At 37.1% G+C, this 27,723-nt stretch overlaps 1 protein-coding gene across 2 annotated transcripts; it reads right to left on the bottom strand.

The window, feature by feature from the left end:
* LOC115215676 (glucosidase 2 subunit beta) lies at positions 1 to 24,162 on the bottom strand. Of its 2 annotated transcripts, none has more exons than XM_036506102.1 (7): positions 24,005 to 24,162; positions 17,042 to 17,405; positions 12,613 to 12,704; positions 8,288 to 8,427; positions 5,826 to 5,980; positions 4,745 to 4,984; positions 1 to 703 (listed from the first exon to the last, which is right to left on the bottom strand). In XM_036506102.1, exons 2-7 carry the CDS (start codon positions 17,360 to 17,362, stop codon positions 608 to 610), a joined length of 1,044 nt encoding a protein of 347 aa, XP_036361995.1. In that variant the 5' UTR covers positions 17,363 to 17,405; positions 24,005 to 24,162; the 3' UTR covers positions 1 to 607. The 2 variants fall into 2 exon arrangements, with proteins under 2 accessions (XP_036361995.1, XP_029640802.1); XM_029784942.2 differs by lacking the exon at positions 24,005 to 24,162 and adding an exon at positions 23,305 to 23,451.
* Positions 24,163 to 27,723: the final 3,561 nt, after the last annotated feature.

The raw sequence follows: 27,723 nt of genomic DNA, 5'->3' as shown, positions 1-27,723 counted from the left end.
ATACATTTCAGGAGGATGAAAAATTGGTCTCACCACAGCATCAAAATCCCCAAATTTGGTACACCCATTTGAAATAACAAACTGTAGATGTCAACCAAAAAAGTGGTTTTGTTATTTCATAATATATTCAGCAATATGGTTTTAAGAAATTCACATCTGTTTTTCAATAATATCCATGAATGAATGAAAGTTTGAAATGTTGCATACTTGCATAAATATTTTTAAAAAAGAATTTCTAGTTAGATGCTTTTCCCATTGGAAGCTCCTCTTCAGTAAAGAAAGAGTAATAAATATTTACAGATCATTAGATTAGAACAATTTCCCTTTTCTACATCCATACCTGTAATAAGATTGGACAGTATTATAGTCAAAAGTTCTTTACTTCACAGCTACTATACCTGTAGAGCTTATATTTTTATATAGTACAGGCACATAAGAATCACAGGAAAAAACAAAAGACTATTGACTGAACAAATTGTCCTTAGGCCAAATGTAATGATAAGGAAATGAAGTCTAATCAAATTCTTGATGGAATGTAGACATGAATAACAAGGTAAAAAAAACTGAAGTTCTGGTCCCAAATACTTTTGCCAGAAGATGAATGAAATCAGCATGCAGCAGGTGTACTGAATTTGATATAATATTCACAAGCATCTTCGTGTATTGATTTCACTTTATCAACAACTCCACATTCAAAAGTTATCTGCAGAATTCAAGAAAAATCAGATAATTAGATAAATTATTTTTTTTGAGTGAGTTAAATTTCAAATATATTTGTAACTCTTACACATTTGTATAGATGTGTCAAACTGAATTATAAATGTGTAAAAGAGCATATTCCTGGAAGAAGAAGAAGTTAGTCTACAGGGGAATTCTGATTGACACCCATTTACTAAATCTGCAAAAGAAATTTTTATTTATTTTAACCAGGTTTGTCTTCAATTATTTTCTTTCTAAATAGAATTGCCAATAAAAAAAAAAAATTATTTAAGTTTTATCAATAATTAATTAAAGTGGTGTAAGTAAGGGCTTATGCAAAAGCAACAAATCATCATCATCATTTAACATCCATTGTCCATTGAGTTGGACAGTTTGACCAGGGCTGGCAAGATGGAAGGCTGCACGCACCAGACTCCAGTCTGATTTGGCATAATTTCTATGGCTGGATGCCCTTCCTAACACCAAATACAATCAATTTTTCAGAGATGCCAATAATTTAGTGTTACTACATTTAATGCAATAAACATTAAAAAGGTAATTACAAATAAAGAAAAGACAACATAAGTTAATGACTTAATTTAATCATTTTATGAAATATTTAATATCACCGTGATCACTGTGACTGACCAGGCTATCAGATGTTGCTACACATCGCTGATCACAATGCGCTTTGCATTGTTTTAGCCTTCAAATGACACCACCCCACTGGCTAAGTGAGCAGGCCAACAGAAGAAAGAGTGAGAGAAAGTTGTGGCGAAAGAGTACAGCAGGGACCGCCACCACCCCCTGCCGGAGCCTCGTGGACCTTTAGGTGTTTTTGACCAATAAACACTCAAAACGCTCGGTCTGGGAATCGAAACTGCGATCCTACAACCGCGAGTCCGCTGCCCTAACCACAGGGCCATTCAATCAATTTTTCAGAGATGCCAATAATTTAGTGTTACTATGTTTAATGCAATAAACATTAAAAAGGTAATTACAAATAATTGAACAATAAAGAAAAGACAACATAAGTTAATGACTTAATGAAATATTTAATATAGTGAGTACTATATTTAATTCATTTCATATTTCTAATGAGATAACTGCACAAGATATTCCAATCTAAAAGCAGACCATTCGACTTTGATTTGTTTTCTAGAAACGATTAGAGAAGTTTTTCCTACATTCTATATTCTAGTAAACTCAAAGGAAACAAGATGGAGTGGGATATCTTGTTAGAGTTGTGTTAAGTCATGTACAATGATGAAATATGGTTAAGGCTGGCAGTGAATTAAATGAATTTAGTACACAAGCAAACATTCCTCAGGACACTGTTCTCTGCTTCATTATAGTTCTTTGGGCGATATATACAAGAGATCAGAACAGGTTCTTCTTGAGGAGTTTAACATGCAAAAGACCTTATTCTTGTGGTAGAATCTTTGAAAGTGCTGCAAGAAAATTATGTACATGGAACAGCTGAAAGGTTAACATCACAAACACCAAAGTACAAATTAGTGCAGAGAGCAACATGCCCTAGCACCATCTGGAGTAAAACTTTGTTTGAGAAGTAGCAAGTAATTAAGGACTTGATACTGTGTATACCATGCAACAGCTAGCAAAAGATGCAGTGAAGTTTCTAGCACACTTTCTAGAAATCACAACTTTAAATGTCTGATATACAATGAAAACAATTGCAAAACAAAGTGCTCAGATGGTTTACTAAATGTAGTTAATGTTTTTGTTTGTTCCTTCTCGAGCCATGCCTGGCTCATAAGGGCCAGTTTCCCGGTTTCCTTGGCGTATAAGTTCCCCACATGGACGGTTCGCCGGTCTGTCGCAGGTGAGCTGCATGACGCAGGAGGAAAGAGTGAGAGAAAGTTGTGGCGAAAGATTCAGCAGAAGTTCACCATTACCTTCTGCTGGATCCACGTGGAGCTTAGGTGTTTCGCTCATAAACACACACATCGCCCGGTCTGAGATTCGAACCTGCAATCCCTCGACTGCGAGTCTGCTGCTCTAACCACTAGGCCATGTGCCTCCACAAATGTAGTTAATAGGTTATGTTGTCTTAGTGATTTAGTCAAACAGTAGAAAGGAAGGAATAGAAGTTTAAGGAAGTTGGCACCAAGGTATTTCTATGTAGAAGGTAGAGCGTACAAAGAGTGTGAAGCTATATAGTAAGGAGACATGGGTAGTGGACATAGACTTAAAGAGGTTGGAGAGAAATGATATAAGCATGATTTGTTGTATGTATAATGATAACCAGCATGAAAGAGAGAGTGTGAGGTAGGAGAGCAGTTTTAAAGATATTAGCTAATAGTTATAAATTAAATCTAGAGTACTTTCAAATTCAAATTATTCCTTATGTTTATCAGTTATGTTCATGTAAGAAATATACTCAGTAAAAATTTCCACAGTCAGTGGTGTATCCTTGGAACAAGAGAATGTGCAGGAGAAAAGACTGTGTGATAAGAATGGACAATGAGTGTTGGGTAAAAAATGCCTATTTCTTTGCTACCCACAAGGTGCTAAACATAGAGTGGACAAACAAAGGATTAAGTCGATTACATTGACCCCAGTGCGTAACTGGTACTTAATTTATCAACCCCGAAAGGATGAAAGGCAAAGTCGACCTCAGCGGAATTTGAACTCACAATGTGACGGCAGACGAAATACTGCTAAGCATTTCGCCTGGCATGCTAACGTTTCTGCCAGCTTGCCACTGAGTAAAAAATACCACAAGCTATTACATTGTGTAACACAATTTTTGTCCTTGGGTAGCAACTGTTATTCCCTACTTTCCTAGAAAGTATGAAAAATGGCTAATATTAACGGCAAATAATCTGCCTGAATTGTAATTGAAAATAGGTCAGTTTCGAAACATTGATGACCAGGTTAGAAAAGCAAAGTTTGAAGGGAATAGTAGTCACTTCCTTGATTTCTAGATGGAAGCAAATAGGAAATAACACTTACTGACCAAAGACAAAAGAAAAATCAAAATTTTGTTAACCCTTTCCTTACCAACCTGGCTGAAACCGGCTCTGGATCTCAGTACAAATGTCTTGTTTTCATAAGTTTTGAATTGAAATCTTCCACTGAACTTAAGTCACAATTTATGTTCCTAACATTAGCTGAATGATAACTAAGTTATTTTACTAAATACTTTGTTATATTTAAAGTGAGTGAAAGAAACACAGAGCATTTCAAAATATATACAGTAACAAAAGGGTTAAACAGTGTTATCTGTAGGGTGTCCATGGAAGATGACAAATGAAAACAAGGAAAGGATGAGATTGTATATTAGGATACATATATAGAACAACAAGACAGTATGATTGAACATCTCAGTTACAAACACACAACCTACCCATTCGCTAAAAGTATTTCTCATGCAATTATTCTCTGTAATAAATACATTATCCCCATTTTCCTTACTCTTTACTCTCTTTTACTCTTTTACTTGTTTCAGTCATTTGACTGCGGCCATGCTGGAGCACTGCCTTTAGCCGAGCAAATCGACCCTGGGACTTATTCTTTGTAAGCCTAGTACTTATTCTATTGGTCTCTTTTGCCGAACTGCTAAGTGATGGGGACATAAACACACCAGCATCGATTGTCAAGCAATGCTAGGGGAACAAACACAGACATACACACACATACATATATATATATACATATATACGATGGGCTTCTTTCAGTTTCCATCTACCATAATCCACTCACAAAGCTTTGGTCGGCCCGAGGCTATAGTAGAAGACACTTGCCCAAGATGCCACGCAGTGGGACTGAACCCGGAACCATGTGGTTGTTAAGCAAGCTACTTACCACACAGCCACTCCTGGGGACTTTATACTATTAAACATAATATAGTACTAATAAAAGTACTAATTACAATTTGTACCATTTATCATGCTATGTCACAAAAATGTTGTGCAAGTGAATGTATGTGCAAAACATGAAACAAACATACACAAGTGACACGTCACTCCCTCCAGCTGGCATACATAATACAAAGTAAATGTTTATCGAATAATTTACCTACCCATGAAAGACGATCTCTGTTTTCTGGGCAATACTGAGCACTACCTCCTGTCATCTTTAAGACATAAGAACCAGGTCTCATTTTCTCCCACACAGGTTTCTGTCCCATTGATATCACTGGTTGTGGAAACTTTTGCTGAGTACATTTCTTGAAAGGACATATATTGTAGTCATAAGGAGGAAGTTGAATTTGAAAACATTTCAGACTTAGTTTGTAAAACACACCTTCAGGACCATAGCTCTAAGAAAAGAAGAAAAAGGTATGGTGTTGAATTGAATAACTGAGGAAAATGTTAGGAACGAGAGCAAAAATCCAAAAAACCAATTCTACTAAATATTTTTAACAAGCTAATCATGATACCAGTGCCTGTTCTGGCATTTTTCTTACTATATACCGCTGACAGGAGGATGAGTTGCTGCTTCCTCTAGTGATTGAGTGCCTGTCATTGATAAGAGCAAGGAAGGTTGAAATCATGCGATCTGGAGGTCATGGGGATTTATCTCCCTGCTAGCAATATAAATAAGAGTGCATTTTGTACTAGGGGCCAATATGAGAGTTTTTCTCATGGTATCTACTGCGGTATAGTTTGTTCTAACAGAGTATCTGCATTTAAGTGGGGATAAGTACTACTAAAGTTTGTATTATCAAATTTATTAGCTTCATCATCATCGTTTAACGTCCGTTTTCCGTGCTAGCATGGGTTGGATGGTTCGATCGGGATCTGGGAAGCCAGGAGACTGCACCAGACTCCAGTCTGATCTGACAGTGTTTCTACAGCTGGATGCCCTTCCTAACGCCAACCACTCCGTGAGTGTAGTGGGTGCTTTTTACATGCCACTGGCACAGGTGCCAGGCGAGGTTGGCAACGGCCATGATCGGATGGTGCTTTTTACGTGCCACCGGCACGGAAGCCAGTCAAGGCGGCGCTGGCATCGGCCGCAAAAGTAGTACTGCAAATGTTGCATGAAACATAAAACATTTAGAAATAACATTAATATTTTTGTGGCTTAGTCAGAAGTGGTTTGTGTTCTCTGAGTGGTTTTGTTATTATTGATTTCAATGCAACTAATTAGGTACTTACCAGTTTGTTTTCCACATTAGCTGCTGCTGCCAAATAGGGAGCTTTATGTTTACGGCCTTCTAGTAGCATCATTTTCTTCCGATGAACTTTCTGAAGAATTGTTAGGCACCAATTAGCACAGGGAGCATGCATCACTGCACCTCCTAAAGCAGGGTCTGTAAGAACAAGCACAAAAATTTGTATATAATTATTTCTTTATTGCCCACAGGAGGCTCAACACAGAGGGGACAAACAAGGACAGACAAACTGATTAAGTTGGTTACATCGACCCCAGTGCATAACTGGTACTTAATTTATCGACCCCGAAAGAATGAAAGGCAAAGTCGACCTCGGCAGAATTTGAACTCAGAATGTAATGGCAGACGAAATACCGCTAAGCATTTCACCCGATGTGCTAACGATTCTGCCAGCTCGCCGCCCTAAAAAATTTATATATATATATAATATATAAGAATTTATATATAATGACTTTATATATAATTGCCTCGCCTCCAATACTAACTCTACATCCTTGTATCCCTATACTACGCTCTACTTAATTCTTCTTCAGCAAAACAGTGGAACTGTCATATCATGTGATCTCATTCAAACCACAACTGATACTGAGACCACCATTGGTCTCCCCTCCTTGTCTCAGAGGCCTTCTTAGATGCTAAGATAACATAATTGTGAATAAATTTTGATGTGAAAATTCCAGAGTAATTGTTAAATAACAATGAAACTAGTTAGTTTTTTCCTCATAATAGGTTTCCAAAAAAAAAAAGGCCCTTAAGAGATCCTAATGTCACTCATTGTATGAGTAAATATATTTGGACACAATTCCAACAATTAGGTACAAGCCTTCTATATAATTACAATATTTTAAAATATTTCCAGAATGCAAGGAAACTAGCAAGAGTCTGTACAGGTATTAGAAAAAGAATTTAAGGAAATGTTTAATATATTTTCTTGCTATGTGGAATGGAAGTCTTATGCTTCAAGCTTTTGCCTTTGAAGGAAGTGAACAGTAATTTGAAGTGGTGCGCTTTAAAACAGGATTCTACTCTTAGTGGGGCACAGTGAGTTCGGTACATGGAAATAATGAAGAATGCATAGCTAATATATATAGAGACAGGCAAAATAAAACAAAAATACAGTTCTATATTTAAGAGATGAGGAATTATGTACATTATTTACAATTGACGGATATTTGTCCTCGTTGTTAACACAACGTTTCGGCTGATATACCCTCCAGCCTTCATTAGGTTTCTTGGGGGAAATTTCGAACCTAGGTTCTCATTCCTAAGGTATTTTTCAATGTTGTTGTTGTTATTATTACTATTATGGTCACTGCTTGGAATCGAACTTGGAATCTTTGGGTTAGTAGCCCATGCTCTTAACCCCAAGATTCCGAGTTCAATTCCAAGCAGAGACCTGAACAACAACAACAACGACGATGACGTTGTTACTGCCCACAAGTGGCTACACAAAGAGGGGACAAACAAAGACAGACAAATGGATTAAGTCGATTATATCAACCCCAGTGCGTAACTAGTACTTAATTTATTGACCCCGAAATTATAAAAGGCAAAGTCGACCTTGGTGGAATTTGAACTCAGAATGTAGCAGCAGATGAAATACCTATTTCTTTACTACCCACAAGGGGCTAAACACAAAGGGGACAAACAAGGACTGACAAATGGATTAAGTCGATTATATCGACCCCAGTGCATAACTGGTACTTATTTAATCGACCCTGAAAGGATGAAAGGCAAAGTCAACCTCAGCGGAATTTGAACTCAGAACGTAGCAGCAGACAAAATACTGCTAAGCATTTTGCCCGGCATGCTAACGTTTCTGCCTTACTGAATTACTTTCTTTCTATCCTCCCACCACAGTACCTGAATGCTTCAGCATACCATCCTTTATAATTTGTCTTTTACAATCTGACTCTGTAACTGTCCAACTTTACCCAAGCTTCTTTCCTAGGAAAAGAATAAGACCAGGAGCTGCACCAGGTTCCATTGATTGTTTTAGCATGGTTTCTACAGCCGGATGCTCTTCCTAACACCAACCACTTTACAGAGTGTACTGGTGCTTTTATGTAGCACCAGCACTGACAGGGGTCACCAAGTACCTGGCAAGGCAAAAAGCCTCTCAACCGGGAGGGAGGGAGTAATATTGAGGAGGTGTGGCTTTGTGCCAGTTGAGAGATTTAAGGTGTCTTGCTGTAGAGTAGGTACACGGATGCCCCAGTTGGAAAACAAAGGAGAGAGAGTTAGAGAATGATAGTGAGAGAAATGATGGCGAAGACATGTTGGGACATGCCCTCAGAGGACACTGGAGGGGGTGAGATGGGCTGGGTCAATCAAAATTGTGGTCACTGTAATATGCCACATGGAGTGAAATATAGGAGAGGCTCAGGCTGGTGTAGAATATGATAGAGATACAATGGCAAATTGCTAAGATTTGGACAGTATTACCTTTAATTCGGATGTTATCAGGTAAAACTTCATTTGACCATTCATCACTACCATCACAGCAATCACAAATACCATCTTGTACACGACTCGACCAAGTAAACTGAGGTTTCAATCCTTCCAGCTGAAAAGTGCAATAAAACCTGTAGAAGAAAGCAAAATAATCTACAGCAGGAAATTTTTCATTAAGTTTTGTATTAAAGCACTAAATGTCAAGAACTCAATGACAGTATGCATTATCTCTTTTACTATTTTACTTGTTTCAGTCACTTGACTGCAGCCATGCTGGAGCACCGCTTTTAGTCGAGCAAATCGACCCCAGGACTTATTCTTTGTAAGCCTAGTACTTATTCTATCGGTCTCTTTTGCCGAACCGCTAAGTTACGGGGACGTAAACACACCAGCATCAGTTGTCAAGCGATGTTGGGGGGACAAACACAGACACACAAACATATACACACACACATGACAGGCTTCTTTCAGTTTCCGTCTACCAAATCCACTCACAAGGCTTTGGTTGGATATAGTAGAAGACACGTGCCCAAGATGCCACGCAGTGGGACTGAACCCTGAACCATGTGGTTGGTAAGCAAGCCACTTACCACACAGCCACTCCCATTCTATATACATTGAATCAATATGTTCTCCATATATACTCCCTCTACACAATGACTACATATACTCTTTCTATACAATGATTACACTCTCTCTCTCTCTCTTGTGTCGTTGTCGCTGCCACCACGATAGCCATCGTCATCATTTAACATCCACTTTCTACACTGGCAGGAGTAGGATGGTTTGACAGCACTTGGCCATACAAAATGTATGTATACTCACTTTATGCAATGGATATATAAACTCTCTGAATAGAATAACTATACATTCTCTCTAGTCAATGCACTTTCTTTATACATTCTCTACGCAATGACTAATATACTCTTTGTATGCAATGATTATACACTCTCTACTTTGAATATTCCCTTTCTATATATAATCAATGTATACGCACACATACTTTTTCGACAACAATTTTAAGCACTTGGTGCACACAACAACAGTATGAAATTCTATACAGCTGTGTAACACAATATCTACAAAACATTGTGGAGGTCTCCTCTAAGAAGTGGCCTCTTTTTGATTACACTATTATCCAACAAAGGTTACTTTCAGGACATTTTAATTATATGTGCCAAGCATGAAGCTAAATGCTGGACACACCATCAAATGATACTTTCAAATATGTGTATTCTCTTTGTCTCCCAACTTGTTGCATCCAACAAATGAAATGTCTGAACACCAGTAGCATTATTCAATCCACAAAGCTAGAATGAGGCAAAATTTTAATACACTTGAATTTGAACTTGATTACATTAATATCACATTCTCCGGATCTTTTCGGTTTGAACGGCAGTTTTTTCTAGCGGTGTCATATGAAATTACCACCCATAATTATGACCCTAGTATCAATCTATTGCATTTCAATCTGTTTTAGGGTTAGGGTTAAGGGTGGGGGAAGGGTATCCTTTTTTCTTCACAAATGTAAATAAACCCAATCTGTTTCTTAAACGAGGGACATATTCATACAGCACAGAATGTTTTTTTAACTCAATAGACGTCAGTGATTGGTTGAAATTGCAGAAATTGAAGAAAAGAAAACAACAAATATCTTACAAACTATAATTTTCTTAATAAAGCCAAGAGAAAAAGATGTTTTATAAACACATTCTACCAGTATACGAAGTTTAAAATTTTTTAGTTACCTAGAAATTATGTTAGAAACTGCCGTTCAAACCGAAAAGATCCCATTCTCCCACTACGCAGTAATTTTGCACTCTCTGTATGTAATAACTATAAATTCAATACAAAAACATTTTGAAATTTCTTTATACACTGGCTAGACACTCTTCACAGATGGTTAGGTAATTTTAATTTATGTAATGAGAAAAATGCTACTTGGTCTGGTGTAAACATCAATTCCAACAATTAAGAAAATGGTTATCAGCAGAAGAGCACAGAGATCCAAACTCAAAACTGGAGACTATACACTCACAGAACAGGATAAAAAAATCAAAAGTAGTCCCCAAAATTTGATTCAGCAAAATTATCTATAGTGAATGAAGCAATTTCAGAACAGGCTTCACTATAATAGTGGAAATGAACATGAAGATTTAATAAACTGGAATTAAGATTGTGCTTACAACTAATTCAACAAAAGTTTTTTTTTTGTTTTTTTTTCTTATTTCATAGGCGTAAGAGTGGCTGTGTGGTAAGTAGCTTGCTTACGAACCGCATGGTTCCAGGTTCAGTCCCACTGCGTGGCACCTGGGGCAAGTGTTTTCTATTATGGCCTCGGGCCGACCAAAGCCCTGTGAATGGGATTGGTAGACGGAAACCGAAAGAAGCTCGTCGTGTATATATATATATATATGTGTGTGTGTGTGTTTGTGTTTGTCCCCCAACATCGCTTGACAACTGATGCTGGTGTGTTTACGTCCCCGTAACTTAGCGGTTCGGCAAAAGAGACCGATAGAATAAGTACTAGGCTTACAAAGTATAAGTCCTGGGGTCGATTTGCTCGACTAAAGGTGGTGCTCCAGCATGGCCACAGTCAAATGACTGAAACAAGTAAAAGAGAACTTTGAATGTGTAATACTTTTACTATAGAGCACTGTAGAAGGGAGACAAGTACACTTTGACCATGCAAAAATACACTTTTTCTTTGATCATTTTCATGACAAAATACATTTATTCCATGGAAAATTATATATCATTTGAAAGTTCTGGATGTGAACTTCCTTCTCATGCAAAATCCGACACTTACATATCATGCCAGGGTCCCTCAATTACCCTGTTATTTCCACCCATTCACAAAGTTTGCTCCCCACAACTTTTTTTGACTGGTGAATGGTGGCCCTCATTCTAGTTCAATGTGCTGGAGTGCTGTAACACAATTTGCACCAAAAATCATAGGCATGAAGAGGAATGTTTTTGCTTATTTTGATATTAAAATTGATAGGGATAGGTTAAATAATCATTATGAAATATAAAAGTGAAAATCTTATTGTCAATTTCCATTTAGAAAAGAATATATTTTCTTCAAGATTTTTATAACATAAAGAAAAATTTCTTGCAAATCCTGTATGGTCATTGCTGAATCTGGCCATGATATAGCAAAGAGCATTATGAAGTCAATAAAGAAGATGGTGTACTGACACTACTTGTCAAACTGCTGTATTCCCACATGGTAGGAACACAGATCCAAGGCTTCAAATATTGAATTTGAGTCAGAATTTCAAGAAATGGACGAACTAGTTAATAAGTAAACATATATCTCTATAAAAAAATGCACCAAATTGAGTCTTCTAGAGGCTAAAACTAGCATTGGATCATTGGGTTAAGAATATTGTTTATTCCCCTCTCACTGTTTAAACAATGTATGGAGAGTGACATTTAAATTTTATCAAGTGGATATTCTACCTGTATGTATAAATTTTGTTTTCCTTTGAGAAATATTGGTCAAATTTCAGCAATAAAAATTACATTGTGCAATGAATATTACTTTGTAGTCTATTAAAGTCAGATGCGAGTTCTTTTTTCTTCTGATTTTGAATACAGTAGGACAATCTGTGGTAGTGTTTACTTATTTGTTTGTTGTTTTTTTCTCTTTCTCCTAATGAGTTTACTCTAAGTTACAGATGTTTTTAATGATGTTAATTTATGCTTTTAAAAGCTAAAGCAAAGAACTGGTTTTGAGATTTCGTTTGTGTTTTAATTTAAGTATTCATGCAATTCTGAGATGGTCGTACCAGATGGTCGTTGGATGTGTTAGAAACAACAGTTAAATCACACACCTTTTTGCCTGAAAATATTCTCCTATCGTTTTTAAGAGTGTAATGCAAAAACAAAAAAAAGGGGAGGGGATCAAAAATTTTCCCAAGTTTTTTTTCCTGAAAAGCTTCCCTACATCATTTCTAAGGCTGTGACGAAAAAATAAAAAAAAAGGAGGAAATCCCTGTCAAAATGGAGATAATCCAACTCATGGGTGTCCTGATGCAAAACTCAGCTATTTATAGTAATTTTGAATAGTGATTTTACAATTCCAATATTTGTATCAGACAGACGTAAAGTTGAGTAAAATGACTTGACTTTTATTTTTTCATATATTATTTTTGAAAACCGATGTATAATTGAGAACAACTTAAATCAAAATGACTTAAGGTGAGGTATGCCTGTAATGGGGTTGATTCATTTGCTAAAAATTCTTCAAAGTAGTACCTCAGCATGGTTGCAGTCTAATAAACTGAAATAGTATATTTTAGATGTCTTACTTTGATGAATGACAAGCTGAAGTTCCAGGTTCATCAGAGTTATCATTGCAATCACAGAAATCATCATTCAAATGCTGGTATGGAATCTGTTGCTGAAATGAAAGGCCAAAATATTAGTCATTTTGTAAACCATTCAAATAAACATTTGGATTAAAACACAATGAAAAATAATTCAGTCCACTGTAGATAAATAAATAAATTTGAATACAAAGTTTTGTAGGTGAAGGTTTTAAAATAGATATTCTAGCTTTTTATTACCATATCTTTTTTAAATACATATCATTTGTTTTAATCAATTTTGAAGTTAATGAAAAATTTAGTAAAACACCATTGTTATTATTAAGCTGGTTTTTGAAATATAAATTTAAAAAAAATTTGATTGATGGTTTTAATTCAGATCAATTTAAAACAGGAAATTTGATTCATAGAATCGAAGACAGTTTCAGGTGAGTTGGTATCAAAAGAGATAATTAACAAAATTGTAAACGAATACATTTATAAATTGGTGTTATTCTTATTAGATTTTATACATATAAATTCTAAAGATCAGACATTAATGGTTATACTATGCACTGCTGATGAGGTCTAATAAAATTGAAAGAAGTCTGATGTTGCCACTGAACTAACAAAGATCAAACTCATTCCTCAATGAATTCTATTTTTAATTATTTACAATTCCGTGACTCTCTCGCCTGTTTTCTTCACCAGAAATAGTCATTGATAATGAATTTTCTTCCTCAGTACAGACATAATTTTACTTGATTGATAACCTTCTTCTTGTTTATAATTACTTGTGGTAACAGGAACCCTTCCTACTGCTAACCATAAGATTAAAATTAAAAAGAAGGGAGCCTTTTATCAATAAGACAAAATCATGCAAGAAGAGTTTTGCTTTGCTCAGAGACACAATAGCCATATCAAAGTTTGAACTCTTGACCACTGTCATCATCGTTTAACGTCCACTTTACATACTAGCATGGGTTGGACGATTTCACTGAGGACTGGCGAACCAGATGGCTGCACCAGGCTCCAATCTGATCTGGCAGAGTTTCTACAGCTGGATGCCCTTCCTAAAGCCAACCACTCCGAGAGTGTAGTGGGTGCTTTTACGTGCCACCGGCATGAGAGTCAGTCAGGCGGTACTGGCAACAGCCACGTTCAAACGGTATTTTTTACGTGTCACCTGCACAGGAGCCAGTCCAGCGGCACTGGCAACAACCTTGCTCGAATGTATTTTCACATGGCACCGGCACAAGTGCCAGCAAGGCGACGCTGGTAACAATCACGCTCGAATGGTGCATTTTACGTGCCACCAGCATGGAAGCTGTATTTTATGTTTATTCATATAAAGATGTGTGTGTGTGTGCACATATCATCATCATCGTTTAACGTCCGCTTTCCATGCTAGAATAGATTGGATGATTTGACTGAGGGCTGGTGAACCAGATGGCTGCACCAGGCTTCAATCTTGATCTAGCAGAGTTTCTACTGCTGGATGCCCTTCCTAACACCAACCACTCTGAAAGTGTAGTGGGTGCTTTTTTTATGTGCCACTGGTACGGGGCCAGTCTGGCGGTACTGGCAATGACCTCGCTCAAATCTTTTACACATGCCACCAGCATGGAAGCCAGTTAGCCGCTCTGGCAACAATCACACTCGGATGGTGCTCTTAGCACCCTACTAGCACAGGGCTCGAGTGCCAGTAAGGCGACGCTGGTAACGATCACACTCGAATGGTGCCTTTTAAGTTCCACTGGCACGGAAGCTGGTTAGCCGCTCGGTCAAGGATCACACTTGTGTGGTTTCATTTCACCCTGCTAGCACGGACGCCAGTCATCAAATTTGATTTCACTTGCCTCAACAGGTCTTCGCAAGCAGAGATCTATATCATCTTCATCATTGATTTAATGTCTACTTTTCCATGCTTGCATGGGTCAGATGGAATTTGTTCAGGCAAATTTTCTTTGGCCAGATACCCATCCAGTTGCCAAACCTCATCAGTTTCCTCATGACCAGACATGATTTTCAAGTAATGCAGGAAACAAATGACATTGATTGCATTATGGTGGTGCTTGTTTTATAACTGTTGCGCAGTTTCAAGACAGGAAGACACACACACACACACACAACATTGTCATCATTACTAATGTCCATGTTCCATGCTGGCATGGGTGGATGGTTTGAGAGGATCTAATGTGTGTCTGAAGACAGCAACCAGCATCTGGCTTGGCATAGTTACAATGTTTTTGTTGATGGCAACATTATCAAACCCCTTAAAATCATTCATGAATTGTGGGCATAGCTTCTTCCATACACTATTCATAGCTTGCTCTGTACATCATTCCATGCCACTGCTATGTTCTGTACAGCCTTGTAGATATTGTATCCCTTCCAAAAGTCATGAACTGTGATGCCCTTCTTGATGCTAATGATTCTGCAGCTTGTATTGTGTGCTTTTTCATGGCACCAGCACTAGTGATGTTACCATATGGCTTCTCTTCTGCAGTTAAGTGGGGGTGTAGTAGAGAGGAAGGTAGTTTTATGCTATGGGATGAAAGGTTAAAGTGAGAAACAAGGAACCAGAGGGTTTTGAGGAGAGAGAGTGGAGCTGGAAAGAGATGAAAAAGAAGTGATTAGGTGATAGAGTGGACCCTCAGGATACGAGGTGAGCAGAAGTGAAAGGGGACAAGGGAAGGTACAGATTGTATGGGTGAGCAAGAGACAGGGTCAGGGTGAATATTGTGAATAAGTGTTGAGGGATAATAAGTAGGAAAGGTTAGGAAGAGGAAAGGGTAGGGATGATGGGGGTTAAGTGTTTATAAATGCTGGAGAGTTTAAATGGAGTAATGGATCCTACACAACTGGACTTTTCTTTGACTGTTCTTCTCTTCTGAAGATGGGACTTTGAGCCTGAAATATATTAAGGTTTTATCAAACTTTTGGCATTGTTAGAAGCTGTCTATTTTCCCTCTTTCCACATTCTTTGATATCACAATGCTTCAAGCGAACTACAACATTCATATAGCTAACTAACCGTAAAATATCTATTGTAATTCAAATTTAAAAGTATAGGCCAATCGAATGCATCTGTGGAAATTAATACCATGCAAACAGAAGAATTTGACTGATTGCATATATATGCAGATATCTATTTGCCTTGAATAGTACTATGGTGGTATTTATTGGTCTTCAGTGTTGCTACTATGTTGTTAATTGTGAGATATATGTATTGTTTTATTAGTAATAATATTGATATTGATAACATTATTGTTATTGATAACGGTATTGGTATTAGCATTATTGACTTTTTGTAAAGTAACACAAATTAATATAATGAACTGTTTACTATATATGTCTGCATTAAGTATGAATATAACTGTTGTAATTTCTTAATATTGGTTGAGGAACTGTAACATTCAATATAGAACATTATTATGTTTATTGATATATATTGATTTATATTATTTATATTATTACGTATGTGTATATATATAAGGATATGAGTATATATGCACCCATATTTATATTTATATGTAAATGATTTTTGGGTATGTACTCATACTTACATTAGAATCTCCGAAGAGGCCGTAAGATATATTTGTTAATGTCTCATTTATACCTGCAATATATGGCTAATATAGGTTAAATGAGACACCTATCTGCATGGCCGAAACAGCTGTCAGTTATAATGTATATGTATTTTTATATCTTGTTATTTTATTTAGTTATATCTCATTATATTGATTGTAATTATTGTACTGTATTAATGTCTAATCTTAATGCTCTTGTGTAGTGTTTTAATAAAGTATATGATTCGGTATTATCTGATAGTTGATGAATGATTTAGATATATTTCTCCATTTTCTTATTTTGTGTATATATATATATATATATATATCATCTTTTACATGCCGGCGGCATGTAAAAAGCAACTACTACACTCTCGGAGTGGTTGGCATTAGGAAGGGCATCCAGCTGTAGAAACTCTGCCAGATCAAGATTGGACACTGGTGCAGCCATCTGGTTTGCCAGCCCTCAGTCAAAATCGTCCAACCCATGCTAGCATGGAAAGCAGATGTTAAACGATGATGATGATGATAATCTTATAATGTCTGTTGTCCATGCTGGCATGGGTTGGATGGTTTGATCAGGGCTGGCAAGCTGCACCAAACTCCAGTCTGATTTAGCATGGTTTCTATGGCTGGATGCCCTTCCTAATGCCAACCACTTTACACAAGATTTCAATTTATTTTCTTTATCCTTGCTTATTTTTTTTTCATATTTAATACACGGTCCCAGAAGAATACTGTCTTTACATGTGTAAGTGTTTGTGTGTGTGTAAACATCTATAGGTATGCACAGACATTAGAAGAAGTGACCCATATGAGCGAGAAGTGTTTCTTGATACCACAGGAGTTAAAATGCTTACCTTGGAATGCAGACATTGAAATGTGTTGTTCTTTGTTGGAAAATAAAGGTGCATTTGATCAAGAAATACACCTCTTATTTTAACTTTTGAGTGCAGTCTGGATTGCTGTACTCTTGAAACAACTGAAATTTCTGGAATTTCCTGCATTTTATCATGCAATGCTGCCACTTTAATAATATTTCTTCTTTCTAACAGAAAGGAATTACTGTTGACCGCATCCAGTTTCGACATGGAATAATAGAGAAATAGAATGTATAAGCTAGCTGTCATCCCCAGCAGCAACAAAAGAATTCGGTATTTGCTCCAAAATATTCTCTTCATAACTATTTTTATTTTTTCTGATTGCTTTCCCAACAAAGTTCCACTGCAAGGAAGAACAAGAAGATACACATGAGAACACATGAAATAAAAACAAAAACAAACATTTTTTTAAAAAAACATAGGCGCAGGAGTGGTAAGTAGCTGGCTTACCAACCTCATGGTTCCAGGTTCAGTCCCACTGCATGGCACCTTGGGCAAATGTCTTCTACTATAGCCTCAGGTCAACCAAAGCCTTGTGAGTGGATTTGGTAGATGGAAACTGAAAGAAGCCCGTCATATATATGTATATATATATGTGTGTGTGTGTGTTTGTGTCTGTTTGTCCCCACCAGCATCGCTTGACATCCGATGCTGGTGTGTTTACGTTCCCGTAACTTAGCAATTCGGCAAAAGAGACCAATAGAATAAGTACTAGGCTTACAAAGAATAAGTCCTGGGGTTGATTTGCTTGACTAAAGGCAGTGCTCCAGCATGGCCACAGTCAAATAACTGAAAGAAGTAAAAGAGTAAAACAAAAGGAGATTCCAAAGGATGGAAAGTAATCTTCAGCATAATACAAGATGATATAATTAAGTCTGAACATAAAATTTGCTCATTCACATTATAAGAAAGTGCAGCTAACATGCATTAACGATTCAAAAATACTCTCAAAAAGGCCTCTTTTCACTTTTACTTGTTTCAGTCATTTGACTGTGGCCATGCTGGAGCACCGCCTTTCCTCAAGCAAATCGACTCCAGGACTTATTCTTTGTAAGCCAAGTACTCATTCTATCGGTCTCTTTTGCCAAACCGCTAAGTTATGGGGATGTAAACACACCAGCATCGGTTGCCAAGCGATGTTGGGGGAACAAACACAGACACACAAACATATATACACACACACACATATATACATATATATATATATATACACACACACACACATACATATGACGACCTTCTTTCAGGCTATAGTAGAAGACACTTGCCCAAGGTGCCACGCAGTGGGACTGAACCCGGAACCATGTGGTTCATAAGCAAGCTACTTACCACACAGCCACTGTTAAGCCTATGTACATATATGTGCATAGAATTTAAGCACAACTGACAAAATGATAAATTTCATAATTAAGATAGGCAAAATACCTTTGCTAATGCAATAATAATTATACCCCAATGTTATAAATCTCTAATAACAATAAAAGCAATGCATATCTTGACCATCTTCATTTTATAAATAAACAATTCAAAAATTATTTAACAAAGTGAATGTTTTATCTAATGGAGATTATGACACTTCAAACAGAACATATATAATTGCTTACACTTAATTTTAATCTAAACTATACTTACATAAGCAAAAATCATATCTTCAGAGTTATTTAAGAGAAGAAATATGATTTACTGATAAGGTCATAACTGTAGTTAAGAAAGCAATAAGATTCTTAACCCTTTAGTAATCAGATCACTGTCAAATTTATTCATGCATTGAGATTTCAATGATGTGGTTGTTTACTTCTACAACGACATGGTAGGGTAGAGGTGAGAGGTCGGGTCAGTTTGACATTACAGAACTGCTTTACGAGGAGAAACTTTAGTATTCAGATCACAATGAACAAATCAACCTCAGTACTTGTTTTTAAGTCTGGTGCTTATTCTATCAGTCGCCTTTGTCAAACTGCTAAGTTATGGGGACATAAACAAACCAACACCAGTCATCAAGCAATCGGGGCAAACACAGGCAAACAAACAGACATATGTGTGTGTATATGTATATATATATATAAATATATATACACACAAGCAATGAGCTTTCACAGTTTCTGTCAACCAAATTCATTCATGAGGCATTGATCAGCCCAGGGCTAAAGTAGAAGACACTTGCCCAGGGTGCTGTGCAATGGGACTGAACCCAAAACTACATGGCTGCAAAGCAAGTTTCTTAGCCACACAGCCATGCCTGCGCCTACATACATATGTATATACACATATACAGTAAATCCTCGAGTATAATCCGCATTTTTTCCCCAAAATTTAATGGTCAAAATCCCTAGTGCGTACTATATACGAGGTTAAAAATGAAAAATATTTTCTAAGCAATGTCCAAGTCTCTATTTGCTGTCTGGCAATGTTTATGCAGACGCATTTTGTGATGTTGGGCGTGAAAATACCTTAAGCTAAACCTGAAAGCAATGAAGTCATAAAAGAATCATCCATAACTTGCAGCAAGCAACATTTATTAAATGTTATTACTGTTATTTCTTTATTTTCTGCAAACAAAATACACAAAAAAAGCTACACGTTTGCATTATGTTATATATACAATAATAATAAAGGACGTTACCGTATGCATTTTTACAAACCAAAGACGTTATATAGACCTCCTTGACTCAAGTTAGAGAAGGGATGTGTATTATACACAAGGTTTAGATTTTTCAGAGGTACAGCCCCCTGAAAATCCCCTGCGTATTATACTCGAGGATTTACGGTAAATCTCTTTTATTCTTTTACTTGTTTCAGTCATTGACTGCAGCCATGTTTTTTTAGTTGAAGAAGTTGACCCCAGGACTTATTCTTTGTAAGCCTAGTACTTATTCTAACAGTATCTTATGCCAAACCACTAAGTTACAGAGATGTAAACACACCAACATTGGTTGTCACAGACATAAATATATACACATACACATGTACACAGCAGGTTTCTTTCAGTTTCCTTCAACCAAATTCGCTCACAGGGCTTTGGTTAGCCTGAGGCTACAGTAGAAGACACTTGCCCAAGGTGCCATGCAGTGAGACTGAACTGGAAGCAATGTGGTTGGGAAGCAAGCTTTTTACCACATAGCCATGTCTGCATCTATATATATATATATATATATATGCGATCATGCTGGAACACTGCCTTTGGTCAAACAAAATGACCCCAGAACTTATTCTTTGTAAGCCAAGTACTTATTCTATAGGTCTCTTTTGCCAAACTGCTAAGTTATAGGGATGTAAACACACCAACATCAGTTGTTAAGTAACAGTGTGGAACAAACACAGACACACAAACATACATACATGCATATATATGAGCATCTTTCAGTTTTCTGCCTACCAAATCCACTCACAAGGCTTTGGTTGGCCTGAGGCTATGGTAAAAGACACTTGACCAAGGTGTCACACATTGGGATTGAACCTGGAACCATGTGGTTGGGAAGCAAGCTTCTTACCAAACAGCCATGCCTGCACCTATACATATATATATATTCAAAAACAAGTGTTCAAGCGTCATTATCAGTTTCAAGATACTTTCTTAAAGATATTTAAGATTTTAGGAAGCCCATAAATTTATAAATTTACAAATTTTATCTTCACTATTAAAGCATTTTCTTGTAAAATTATATGATAATTTTATCTGAGAAATCTCAGATTTCATATCATTAAATAGGCACAGAACAAGAGACTTTTAATGAGCAAATGGTTTGACACTCAAGCCATATTTAGGAATTTGGCCACATAAAGTAAGGTCCAGTCTCACCATGTAGCACCTTTAAGCAAGTGTCCTCTACTATAGCCTCAGGACTGCCAAATCCTTGTGAATGGATTTGGTAAACAGAAACTGAAAGAAGCCCATCGCATATAAACATGTGTGTATTTGTCACCCACCACTGTTTGACAACCGGTGCTGGTATGTTTAAGTCCCCGTAACTTAGCAGTTCGGCAAAAGATACCGATAGAATAAGTACCACGCTTAAAAAAAAAAAAAAAGAAGTACTGGGGTCGATGAGTTCGACTAGAATTCCTCAAGGCGATGCTCCAGTTTAGCCCCGGTCTAATGACTGAAACGAGTAAGAAATAAAAGATTATGTACTTAATTGTGTTTTGTTACGTGTATGATTCCCCAGTCCACGGAAAAGTGTCTTGCATGAAAACGGTCTATGATAAAAAAAAAATTGGGGACCGCTGCCTTTGAAAACTTTGTCGGCCGAGCCAAGTGTGTATATTTTCCAACTATGGTTCCCCCTGGTTTTAAATTGCTTTAATTCATTAAATCACGTCATTCGACTGTTTAGTTCAGTTTTGCAGAATGTAATAGAAGCTAACGATATAATGCAGGTAGGGTATACACCAGCCACATGTGTACTATGATTAAAAAGAAATAAACTTTTTAATGCAAGATGAAAAGATAAATTTACTAAAACAGTAATAGTAATTTGTAATTATGTATTGTACAATTTTTTCTCTCGTTAATTATCTTTGCAAAGAGGTTTAAAAGGTGTTGGGAATTAATGCTTAAATTTGTAAATACTTTAAGACAATCTAATGCAATCTTCAGACAAATTTATGAGTTAAGCCAATGGTGAGTAGGAGGAAAACTCGTGTCAACCGAGTTCACACGAATAAATAAATTTAACTCGGATGACTCACAGAGGCACGTACTTCTAACTGGACAACGGCCAATTTTATGAGGTGATGTTGGAGGAATTGAACTCAGTACATTCATTAATTTGAAATCTTTTCGGTTTAACATATCAGATCCAATTTTTCGAAAATTTCTACACGCTGTAGTTTTTCATGCTAATTACAAAAATCAAGACCATTTTTCGAGAAATACTAAATAAAATTACGATCCTTTAAAGATTGAAATTGTCTGGAATTTCAGCCAATATAATGCATCCAATTTTGATCTCAAATCAAAGATGTGACCTGATCTGGGGTTAAACAACAATAAACGATAACACTATATGGTGGCTGTAGTGATGGTGATATTGCGTGTTACAACTGCTAACAACCATTGAAGTGTGGTGGCTGTTAGTATTGGCGGTGGTAGTGTTAATACTGGTTACGTTGGAGGTTGTTGCAGTGGTTGTTGTCGTTCTAGTGGTGGAGTTGGGAATATTACAAGCAATATCACCACCACCACTGCTACCAAATAGTAGTAATGATAGTGGTGAAGATTTTATTATTGTTCTTTAGCCCTTAGGTCAGTGGGAGACATTCTCTGCGATTTCTAGCAAGTCGATCGAAAACCTGTCCTTATAAAGAGATTTGGCTGCAATTTCTAACATATGTAACTACCATGTAGAGGTCTTCCTCGTTGGCTCATACAGAAAAAAAAACATACATAAGGCAGTAGGGTGCTATTTAAGGAAGAATTGGCTGCTATTTTTGTATGGGTCTAGCAGCTATATAGAGATTTCCCTCATTGACAAGAGAATAGGGTGTAATAGTTTCCATTCGATCATTCAAGCTTCGTAAAATACAAAACATACATATAAATATTCAAGTATATACACACACATCCACAATGTAGGTGTATTTAGGCCTATGATCAAAGACATTCCAACCATGGCCATCTGTCTTTTGGCAGAGTACAACGAGCCCATGGTCACATTTATATGCCATTTTCTAAGACGAAATGATCCTGATCTGAAGAAGATTTGACCGTTATTTCTAGCTGGCCGAGCGACCGGCTTCTTCACATGTTTTACGAGAGTGGTTTACCAATACATAATGCGAAGTGAAAGTGAAGAAGGGAGAGAGAGCACAGCTTATTTACTTCTACGTTGGTGCTTTTTAATTAGCACAACGTTAATTAACGAAGAAAATATACGTACACTACTGTTCTAGATTAGTTTACACATCACCGGAAATCAATATAAAAAATTAAATTAGGTTTATGTTCAGTTACATACATATATACCGGTCAATTTCATCGTATGACAGAGCTGCTGTCTCTATCTTTAAACAGAATATTATGTGAATATAAACATCACAATTTTAAACAGGAGGATGAATGAAATGGAATCTCGAAGCTGCTTTCTTCCTCCTAATTGTTTATATAAAGTAGTAATGCTTCTTGCAAACACACAAACAGCTTCGATTGTTTTTTACAGGTAGTTAAAAGATTACTCTAGGCAGCCAAGCAGTTAAAAAGAATGTCGTAAATAATTTGATTATAGCAAAATAAAGTCTTGTACCTTGAGTCGCCGCAAGGACATTGACTACGGAAGGAGCCATGCCGTCCAACAACGAGATTGTGTTTACACACACGTGTGTATATACATGTGTGTTTATTTGTGTGTGTGTGTGTTTATTTGTGTGTGTGTGTATGTATGTGTGTGTGTGTGTGCGTGCTGCCACCTGACGACTTTCTTAAACGGAAAAGTTCAATGGGAAGATAAATCAATAACGTACCATTTCCTTCAGTTTGCTTCCGTTGACGACGGTTTGCAGGCACGGGTTTTGTTATTGTAATTAGTTGCTTAAAATCTTAAAACTAAAAAATGGTGCTGCCGATATTGCTTAGCAGTGGTATATGATACAAAACTAAATAAGTTTTGTGAAGCTCGATAAAGCGAGAAAAAAAAATGCCGAAAGCAATTAATTTTAAATTCGATACATTGAAAGAAAATGCAGATGCTATTCAAATACCGAAAAAAACATGATAATGATAATGAAATTATTGTATACAGTGCTCAGGTGCACCACAATATCGATTTCCATATTATTTTATCTACTCCTGAAGGTCCTAAAAACTATATGTTATTGTTACAATCGTTGTTTATTTATTTATTTGGTTACGGCAGTCCACTATGCTCATACTATGAACTTACATAAGAACTGCGGATTCAGTCGAAGATAAACAAAATTGCAGCGTGAAACAATAGTTTTATTTACCTTCTTTAGTCATCGATAAATCAATGTAGCTACCCTTGTTGCAGCTTTTACTTAAATTTAGATACTACCGTTACGTGAAAAGCATTAGGCAGCAAGCTTCCTCCAGCGGATTCGATCTGCCTAAATCCTTTCCGCTCCAGTTGATCCTCATGCATTTGATGTCGTATTGGAACGTCCAACACCAGGTGTCCTAGGACTGGCTATCTTACATTTATCTTCTTCCGGTGTCCACGTCATTGCATACTTTACATGTCGAGTGGCTGATCCACTTTGTCTCACTGTACTCATGCACACTTACCTTTCTGTCGTGTCTGTGTGTGTGTGCGCGTGTTGGTCCCACCCTTCTTTTAGATAACTTCTACCACTAAGTACCCCTGTTCGTCCGATCCTGCATAGTGAAATCGCTGTTTCGCAGAGAAGAAAGCCGACTCCTTTCGTTGTCAGTTCACTCCGCACCCGAAACTTTTTTCTTCTTCGCCTGTGCAGCAGCCTCGTCTGCGGTTTTCTCCATCTTCCACTTGTGTTCAGTAAAGATTGGAGACTTCATCTTCGCAATTGTTGCATCTCAGAGTTCATCAGTATCGTAACCAAGCGCACCTTGCCCGCTTTAAATTCTTTGAGTACCTATGTGAATGGGAGCTTAATTTTCTCTGAACGCCCAGACGACATCAGACAACACTTGGACATACCTACACAAGTGTACCCCACCACCACTACCACAACTCTGTTTTCTCATAAATGTCAGAAAAAAAAATGGGTATATTTTAATAATTTTTTTGACAATTTTTAGATAGTATACACTAGAATTATATGGGAATATTATGTAAAGAAAAAAAGAAAAGTTTGGCTCACACACATACATACTGATATACATCACACATAAGCACAAATGAAATTTGAAATTTCGAAAATATGTGATGTGCAAGTATGTACGTACGCGTGTGAGCCCACCATTCTTTTTTTTTTTTTTTTTTTTTTTTGCACGTTAAGTTCCTATTTAGTCGTAATCTATACCATCTGAAGGGTATTTGCCTAAAATTTCATTAAAAAATTACCACTTTTCTGAAAGTTAAGAAGAGACAAAGTCGAATTTTGTGAATTCTTCGAATCACTTCTGCCCCCCCGTAAAAATGTTCACAAATTCCAGTATAACCTATTTCTTTACTACCCACAAGGGGCTAAACATAGAGTGGACAGACAAAGGGATTAAGTCGATTACATCGATCCCAGTGCGTAACTGGTACTTATTTAATACTTATTTCTTTACTACCCACAAGGGGCTAAACACAGAAAGGACAAACGGATTAAGTCGATTATATCGACCCCAGTGCGTAACTGGTACTTAATTTATCAACCCCGAAAGGATGAAAGGCAAAGTCGACCTCGGCGGAATTTGAACTCAGAACGTAGCGGCAGACGAAATGCCGCTAAGCATTTCGCCCGGCGTGCTAACGATTCTGTCAGCTCGCCGCTTTGTAACCGAGTATAATCGAGTATAACCAGTATAACCGAGATTTGTACCATCTGAAAGGTATTTGTAGAAAATTTCATCAAAAGGTACCCAATTTTCTGAAACTTATGCAGAAAGAAGTCGATGGAGGGGGCATTCAAGTGTAGGTATGCTCATCCTTGGCAGTCCTAGCCACTTTTTACAAGCATCTGCTTGACCATTATAGCTGCTACATCATATGCAAGCAGCTACCACACAATGTTCCCTTGCTCCCTCTAAGCTGTGCGCTTGCGTGCGCACAAGTTTTGCAACAAGTGCACAAATGAAAAATGTGCGTACATTAGGTTTTCTTGAGGAAATCGAAATATTTGAACTGCAAACGTCTACTTGTAAGAATGCGCACGTACTTTGCCAAGAAAGACAAATATTGCGCGCGCGCACACACACACTCCAAAATATTAGAGGGTTATTGCTCTTGAATCTTTACACCGTAATGTCCTCCATTTTTGTTGACCTTTTCCAGACTGTTCCCTCTGTTCTGAAACCTATAGTATGTCCTCTCTTAGTTGAAATCATTTTCCCACTGTCTTACCTTTTCCGAGGGACACGCTCCTGCCTCCTCTCCTTCGCTTTAAACTTTACATCTGCACATCCGTATACATTGGCGAAAATAAATTTAAGACCGATGTTAAAAGTTCTATTTCTTACAAAATATGTTGTTACTAACACCATACAAAATATTACTATCTTTTACACCTTATGCAGAATTTATTTCTCTTTCGAATGATGCAGACAATAACTATTTTTTATACAACATGAAGAATTCTAAGGCTAAATTAATATAAACGTTTCAAATTTACCAGCAAAATTAGTTTAAGACCATATCATTATAATTTTATTTAAAGCTTAAAATCGTAGCAAAAATGAGCAACAAGAACGAAGTACATATTAGTACTTTGTGCCATAGCCTTTATTTTTAATAACGGCTGAAATAGAACTTTTATCATCGGTCTTAAATTTAATTTCGCCAGTGTACACTGAACATGTCACACGCACTTACAACCACCAGGCCGCAGATCATTTGGTACCGAGCCACATAGAAGAAATAAATTTTAAAATTTAGTTTTATTTTATTGGCTGTCGTCTGCATGGTGTATACGTGTTATAATTTAATTTTATATTATATATTTTATTGTGTCATGTTATGAACGTGATTTCCCCAGTGTGTGGGAAAATTGTCTCGCATAAAACCGGTCCGTGATGCAAAAATGGTTGGGGACCGCTGCTCTAATACACAAGAGTAACTTTTAACTCCACACATACATACAAACACACACACGCACACAAGCACGGACACACGCATACACACACCATCTCACACCGATACACACACTTTCACCCAAATTACCACGCGCACACAATATATTCCTCCGACCATAACATAATCACAAACATTTCATTCAAACGCATTTCATAGATCTCACACTCTAACCCTATACATCCAGATTCTCTCGTAGACTCATCGTATCACGCACGCAACCATTAGCTTCACACCCTTCTCGTTAAGGCCTGAAGACATTTCAGCCCCCAACAGCTGTTCTATATGTTCAAGTGATGTCCATAATGATGCATTGCTTCCATATCTAAATGAACGCATGCAAGACAGTTTCACTGTTCAGTGTGTAACAATGCGCAACAGACGCATAACAGCGCCGTGAACCGATCAGACAAATCGGTTGACGGCACTGTAATCGCCGTAGTGCATCACCTGAAGTGACAATGCCTCCTGGTAACACCTTCAGGCCAGAGATTTCCGGATATTATTTGTAGGCCCTGGGCTGAAAGACCTTCGGAAAAGACGAGCTAGTTGACCTCTTTCGATTAATCATTAAGGACTAATTGGATAAAAGCCAAGATAGACAAAAACCAAGTAGATTCTCAATGTAGATTATGCAAGTCAAAAGAGGAAAGCGTTACTCGCATAATAAGTAAATGTAGCATGATGGCACAGAAAGAATACAAGAAAAGACATGACAATCTATGGAGAGCAATCCACTGAGAGCTATGTAGAAAGATAAGATTCGAATATGCTGATAAATGGTATGAACATGAACCTAGAAAGTAAGGAAAATAAAATGTGGGGCTTCAACATTCACTCTGACAGAGTAAAAGAAGGTAGAAGACCTGATTTGATAGTAGTAGATAAAGAGAATAGAAAGAGCCAGAGAGTAGATTTTACAGTCCCAAATGATGAAATCATTAACAAGAG

The sequence above is a fragment of the Octopus sinensis genome, linkage group LG9 (assembly GCF_006345805.1).
Source record: "Octopus sinensis linkage group LG9, ASM634580v1, whole genome shotgun sequence".
Lineage (NCBI taxonomy): Eukaryota > Metazoa > Mollusca > Cephalopoda > Octopoda > Octopodidae > Octopus > Octopus sinensis.
Note: the sequence above shows the minus strand (reverse complement) of the source record. Positions and strands in the feature narration are given on the sequence as shown.

Bases quoted from the DNA above. Each gene is read 5' to 3' on its own strand.
- LOC115215676 (XM_036506102.1), bottom strand. From the start codon at position 17,362: ATGAAGAGAATATTTTGGAGCAAATACCGAATTCTTTTGTTGCTGCTG. The intron at 8,428-12,612 runs GTAAGACATCTA...TTTCTTCTACAG, and splicing joins TCAGCTTGTCATTCATCAAA to GTTTTATTGCACTTTTCAGC. The intron at 4,985-5,825 runs GTAAGTACCTAA...TTCTTTTCTTAG, and splicing joins CTAATGTGGAAAACAAACTG to AGCTATGGTCCTGAAGGTGT.